This window comes from Abrus precatorius, unplaced genomic scaffold (assembly GCF_003935025.1).
Source record: "Abrus precatorius isolate BTA unplaced genomic scaffold, Abrus_2018 Scaffold10, whole genome shotgun sequence".
NCBI classification, from domain to species: Eukaryota; Viridiplantae; Streptophyta; class Magnoliopsida; order Fabales; family Fabaceae; genus Abrus; species Abrus precatorius.
In genome coordinates, this window is record NW_020874292.1 from 9,202,553 (window position 1) to 9,209,886 (window position 7,334).

The 7,334-nt window shown below is 32.8% G+C and overlaps 1 protein-coding gene across 1 annotated transcript; it reads left to right on the plus strand.

Moving 5' to 3' along the window:
• The first annotated feature begins 215 nt into the window (after window positions 1-215).
• Window positions 216-2,312, plus strand: LOC113851050 (pentatricopeptide repeat-containing protein At2g29760, chloroplastic-like). The gene has a single exon (XM_027481542.1). The coding sequence runs from the start codon at window positions 216-218 to the stop codon at window positions 2,310-2,312; it is 2,097 nt and encodes a 698-aa protein (XP_027337343.1).
• Window positions 2,313-7,334: the final 5,022 nt, after the last annotated feature.

The following is a 7,334-nucleotide window of genomic DNA, read 5'->3' on the forward strand; positions in this document are numbered from 1 at the left end:
AATGTTTAAAATGAGCTCTAAAGAAGAAGTTAGCAAAAGACTAATTTAAATAACTAAAATAAGTTCCTTGAATCCCCTGGAAAAATGGATAGCAACGATGGCGTATTAAAGTTTGGGTAAGATGAAATTCCCAGAGACGGTAATATAGTCCCATTACGTCACAGGACACAATGGGAAAACAGAGGCAGTGAGGAAACGCAATGGGAGCAGCGGCGATGGCGTGGGGAACTGCGGTTCCCTCCCAAACAACAAGCATTCCCCAGTTGGGAGAAAAGCCGAAAAGAGTGATTCTGGAACAATGCAAGAGCCGAAAGGACCTTAAACAAATCCACGCCCACCTCATAAAAACGGGCCTCATCCTAAAGCCCTCCATCACCGAAAACCTCCTGGAATCCGCCGCAATCATCATTCCCAACGCCATCGACTACGCCCTCTCAATCTTCCACTCCACCCCTCACCCACACTCCTCTGCTTACAACGTCATCATCAGAGCCCTCACTCTTCACCACTCCCCTCGCCAAGCCCTTCTCTTCTTCCAACACATGTCCAACAACCTCGTACCCCCCGACCCATTCACCTTCTCCGCACTCTTCAAAGCCTGTTCCAAACTAACCTCGCTTTCCCAAGGCCAGCAGCTCCACGCTCACGCCGTCAAGCGCGGTTTCCTCTCCACCCCTTTCGTCCTTAACACCCTCCTCTACATGTACGCCGCCTGTTCCTCCCTCGACCTCGCGCGCCGCGTCTTTGACCAAATCGCCGTCAAAGACCGCTTTGCTTGGAACTCCATGATGGCTGGTTACGCCAAAAACGGTTACTGGGACGAGGTTGTTGAGTTGTTTGTTAGGATGCGAGAACCGTGTGTTGACCGTGATGACGTGGGGTTTGACGAGGTTACTCTGGTTACGGTTTTGACGGCGTGTGGTAGGTTGGCCAATTTGGAGCTGGGAAAGTGGATTGGGGAATATGTTGAAGCTAATGGGTTAAAAGGGAACCTTACTTTGATGACTTCGATGATTGACATGTTTGCCAAGTGTGGTCAAGTTGATAAGGCTAAGGTGTTGTTTGATGAATTGGAATGTAGAGATGTTGTTGCTTGGAGTGCTATGATATCTGGGTATAGTCAAGCGAATAGGTGCAGTGAGGCTCTTGGTTTGTTTAGTGAGATGCAAAGGGCTAAGGTGGATCCTACTGAAGCTACGTTGGTTAGCGTGCTTTATTGTTGTGGGGTTCTTGGAGCTGTGGAAATGGGAAAATGGGTTCATTTTTTTGTGAAGAGGAAGAAGCTGAGGCTTACTGTTACTCTTGGGACTGCACTTATTGATTTCTATGCTAAATGTGGGTCTATAGAGAGTGCGGTTGAGGTGTTTGAGAAATTGCCGATGAAAAATGTGTATTCTTGGACTGCGATGATTCACGGGCTTGCTAGTAATGGACGGGGAGCAAGGGCTCTGGAGTTCTTTCGTTTGATGAAGGAGGCGAACGTTGAACCGAATGATGTTACTTTTGTTGCTGCGCTTTCAGCTTGTAGTCATGTGGGTTTGGTTGAGGAAGGACGGGCTCTTTTCCTCAGTATGAGCAGGGATTTTGGAATTGAACCCGAGATGCCGCACTATGGTTGTATGGTTGATGTTCTTGGTCGAGCTGGGTTGATCGATGAAGCGCTTCAGTTTGTTAAGAACATGCCTATTGAGCCAAATGTAGTGATTTGGAGAACACTGTTGGGTTCTTGTAGGGCACATAAGAATGTTGTGGTTGGTGAAGAATCATTTAGACGGATAATTCAACTGGAGCCAGCTCACAGTGGAGACTACATTTTACTTTCCAACATTTATGCCTTGGTGGGGAGAAACAAGGATGCTTTGAGAGTGAGGTGTAAGATGAGAGAAATGGGGATTAAGAAGTCACCTGGTTGTAGCTTGATTGAATTGGGAGGGGTGGTTCATGAGTTCTTTTCTGAGGATGATGAGCATTCTCACGCAGAAGAGATATATAGAGCAACTGAAGAGATGATTAAGAGAATTAAGTTAGCTGGGTATGAACCAGACACTGCAGTGGCAAGAATAGATGCAGAGGAGGAAGATAAAGTAATTTCTGTATCTCACCATAGTGAGAAGCTGGCTATTGCGTTTGGTCTTATCAAAACTCAACCTGGGGTTACCATTAGGATATCAAAAAACCTTAGAATTTGTATTGACTGCCACAACGCCACAAAGATAATATCCAAGGTGTATAATAGAAAAATTATAGTTAGGGATCGGAACCGTTTCCATCATTTCCAAGAGGGTTCGTGTTCCTGTAATGATTATTGGTAAAACAAAGTATCTATGTTGTTGTACAAGAGGATTATTGGTGCGTGCCCCCTTTTCTGTGAAGGCTGAAGCACTGCGACTTGTTTCAGTTTGTTTGTTGTTGGGTGCGGCTAACAGTAACGAAAAGGGAATGGCGGATGACTTATGATCCATCTCTGGAAACACCATTGGTCAGCAAGATAATAGATATTTAATTAATGGTTTCATGAATAATTTGATAAACTATGGCACAGAACTGCGACTCGGGGATTCAACTGAGAAAATTGTGTTATTACAAGTTATATTTTTACACACTTCATGTTTATATATGCTGTTGAGTCCTTATCTAAAAGAAGGAATAGAGGTTCTCTTACAGTAAAGAAAGGAAATGACAAAAAAACATTTAATAACAAAGAATAATGTTAGTGAGACCATAAATGTCGCAAAACATAATAGTATAACTCAACTCAACAGCAAATAATTATGCTATCATAGGAAAAAAAATGCATACAATATATCTTCTGAAGGTATCATGTTATAAATAAGCATATATGCGTTAACATGTCTATTTTTAACACGAACTTAATCATTTATAATAATATGCAGAACATTATGCATTAAAAGATGATCAACAACTTTTTTAAAATAACGAGCCTAGTACTTTGCCTAATATTTCTATAAGTAATTTATGTGAATACTCTTACTATTTTAATTTCTAAATTATTATAACTGTCACTTAGCAAAATTTATGTGTCAACAAATGAGTTTAGAGGAAGTCATAGCACTATTATTGACTGAATTGAAATCAACAATTTTGATAATAGGTAAATTATTTTAATTCATCCACAAATAAAAATTAAACTTGGAAAATATTTTTACCAAAAGAATTATAATAACTTACTAAAATCAAATTTGGTTGTGAATAGCAATGTCATTCTTTTCGTATTTCTTTTATCATATTTCAATTTTTTACTGTCTATAGATAATGGTTAAAGTTAGTAAACTATTAAGTATCAAAAAGTTATTATTTTTTATATTGAAATTTTTTCTCCGTAACATGATAGACATAAAATGAGTTTTTATCCCTTTTATTTTTATTAAAATTGAGGATATTAAAACTTCATAAGCAAATGTAAGATTGGAAAACATTGATAAATCACAAAATACTAATGCTGAATTTGATAATATAATTGCTACAAATGGTGCAACATCTTAACTAATTTTAGATAATTTCATAATTCAAATATACAATATAATACAATTTGTCTAAAACAAGTGAAAGATATAAATAATTTTAAAATTTTTTTTCTTTATGTACATAATCTGAACCAATAAAAATGAACAAATTTAAAATTTATACTTAGAGTAAAGCTAAATTTGATATAAATAATAATTACTAAAAGTTGTACATATATTTTGAATCATTATCTACAGTATAATTTTTTAAGATATATAAGTTTCAAAATTAATATTTAAAATAATTACATATTATGATTAATTTTAAATAAAAATTTAATCAATATTATTACAATATCTAAATAAATTACTTTGCATATGAAACTCATTTTGCCCTAATTATATTCTGAAACTTGGTCAACTCTTGTAAAATGAACAGTTAAATAGAGACTAAGTAATATAAATCTAGAGTTACCAACGGAACTGCTTCATAAAATTTCATATTTTTTAATATCTTTTTTTTAAGTAATATATTATTATTATTATTAAAATAAAGAATTGAAGTGACCACAGTCGTATCGAGAGGCCTGAATACCTGTACCTCGACATTCAATTCCAAATTTTACTTTCGGCGCCTTTCTCTTTTTTTTTCTTTTTTTTTTATCATTATTATATTATATATTAGATAGATTTCTTCTTATTATTATTAATTTTTTTTTATTTTAGGTCTTAGGCTCAGATAGCTCATTTTTTAAAACAAAACATTTTAGGTTCAAAAGTTTTTTAATAATAAATAAATTTCAAATTGTTTTATTTTCTTTTTCTTTCCAATTTTATTTATTATTTTATTTAGCTATCTTTAATTTATTTTAATGAAATTATCTCATCTTTTATTATTTTTCTTTTTATATTTTTAAATTTACTTTACTTTATTTATTTTATTTTTGTAATATTAATATTTATTTTTATATTTTATTTAATTTCTATTTTCACTTATAAATTATATGTTTCTTTTAATCAAAATCAAATAGAAAATAAATAAAATAAAATAATTTTTTTATTGTTTTATAATTCTTAGATTTTTACTTGTATCTATTTCATTATTATTTTTGGATGTTTGTTCTTTTAGCATTATTTTTCTTTGCTATTTTATATAAATTTAGAATGTAATTTGATTTTATACTCATGTTTTGTTTCTATTTGTTATGTGGATAAACTATATTTTTAATTTATTTTATGATCAATGAATAAATGATAATTGCATTAATTTATAATGTTAACATATAATTTCTCTATTGTCATGTATTATATATTGATATACTTATATTACCTTGACTTATACAATATTAATTTATTATATGTTGTCTTTAATTAATTAGATAATTATTTTAATAATTAATCAAGATGTGTTCCTCTTCTAAATACTAACTTATTAATTGATCAATTTAAATTGAAATTATTTAATTATTGTAACAATTTATAATGCTAATGTGTAACAATTCTATTTTTATGCGCTATAAATTGTCAAAACCTATGTGTACTAATGATGTAACATCTTAAATTTAATTTCAATTTAATAAGAATTTCACAAATTCAAATAACCAATTTTCATAAAATACTTCAAAATAAGAGAAGTGTTACAAATTAATATCAAATGACTGCTACAAGACTAGTTTAGTTACAACAAATTTTTAAAATAAAAACTAAGTCCTATAGCAATCCATCCATCCCTTCACTGAATAAGGTGCTGATCGTCTTGATTACCTGAAAAATAAATGTAAGGGCGAGTACTCTACACTACCCAAAAACACACAATAAACGTAGAGTCTCACCACTAGAATATTTCCAATACATTAAACAAACACAATCACAAGCAACATTTCACATTCACAAGCACAACACACAAACTCGTGCATACGCACAACAGCCACATTCACTATAGCACTGTGATCACAGATTTACACCATGAATGGTCGTCGGTTACCCCTGCCTCACGGATACCACGTGGGCAGTCACGAGTCACTCAGCAAGGATAGTGGTCAGAGGTCTAGTCAGGAAGAGAGTGTGTGGCCTGTGATGCACCCGTTCCACAGTCGGTGTCACCACCACTCCCTCTTCCCCAAGGTATTTCTACTGTCCTCATCTCCCACACCCCCAGTGTATCGCTGAACCATCCACAACACATTACAACGGCGCTACACACCCCATTCACATACATTTCATTGACACACGCATATTCATGCTTGCACATGGCACACAACCTATATTCAATTCATATTACACGACACATAGCCCACATTTTATCCACAATATATGGCACATAACCTTCATTCATTCACAATATCATTAATCCACCAATCAATGACATTCTATCACACACAATCACCCTCACGGGCCTAACTATTCCAGCACACATCACATTGCATACCAATTTCTATCAAACACACAATACCTACTCTCTATTTCAGCTATATTGCATTATTTTCATTGAAATATACAAGAATTACAATACATTGAGATAGGGTAGAGTCTCCCCTTACCTTGAATTGAAGACCTACACACTAAATCCACCAAGAAATGTTCTCCCTCATGGATTTTGGCCTTAAACACATGGAAGAACTCCAAGAAACCAAGAAATAAAGAAATAGGGATGAGAAACGGAACGTTAACCATTAAAACTCACCTTCAAGCGTTCCCCACATGGATTCAACCTTCAATCAAGCTCTCAAACGACTTTGAAGGCAATTAATCAGTGGAATAGGGCTTTAGGAACGAGAGGATCAAAGGAATTTCGAAGGCAATTAAATCCTTTAGGCTACAGCGAGATCCTCTCACTACAGCAAGACTACACCTAGAAATGCACCATAAACTGTCGCTTTCTTGCTACAGCGAGACGTCTCTTGCCGTAGCGAAAAGGCGACAAGTCTGATCCTTCCTCCCAGGGCCCTCTCGCTATAGCGAGAACAGCCCAGTATCACGCTCTGCACTTAGACACATAGCCTATTTCAGTCCAACCAGTCATGCATACACCCATCTACATATATATACATATTCACAACATATATCTAAAAATACACACGTGAATATACATTTAGATTTATATAATTATCAATAATTAATATTACAAAATTCGGGACGTTACAAATGATACCTTAGGTTTTATACACTATCAATATATTAAAAATTTTATTTGATTTCTAAAATTAATCAATTATATTTTTTTTATTAAAATCTATTATTTAGAATATTTTCATCATATTAATGCAACAATTTATAATATTATTGTATAACGCTCTACTTTATACACTTTATATCATTAAGACATTCGTGTACCAACATTACCTTAAGTCTTATACAATACAAATTTATCAAATGAAGTTTTAATCTTTTTATTAAATAACTATTTTCTTTAATTAATTTAAATATATTTATTTCTTGTATTAAATAAAATTAATTTCATATTTTAATTTTTCTTAAGTTATATTTCTAATTTTGATAAATTAAATAGCTAATCCTTTCTTTATTTTTATTATACAAATTCTTGCAACATCAATATGTGATTTACATTACCTTTGATTGTACAATAAATTATAAGAAATTTATGTATGGCTTACGCTATCTTAAAATTCTCTTTTAACATGAATTATCATTTAAATATACATTCAAATATTTTATTTACAAATAAAAATATTTTTTAAAGATTTGTAATATAGTTGTGTGATCTTTCTTCACTCTCCGTATTGTTTCTTGTAGAATACATGTATAACTGCGTTATCTTGTATCCTAAACATTATAATCTTATAAAAATAATTTTAATTTTAAAATAAACTTTCTTTTACTAAATTTTATTTTTAATCAACTAACTTTAAA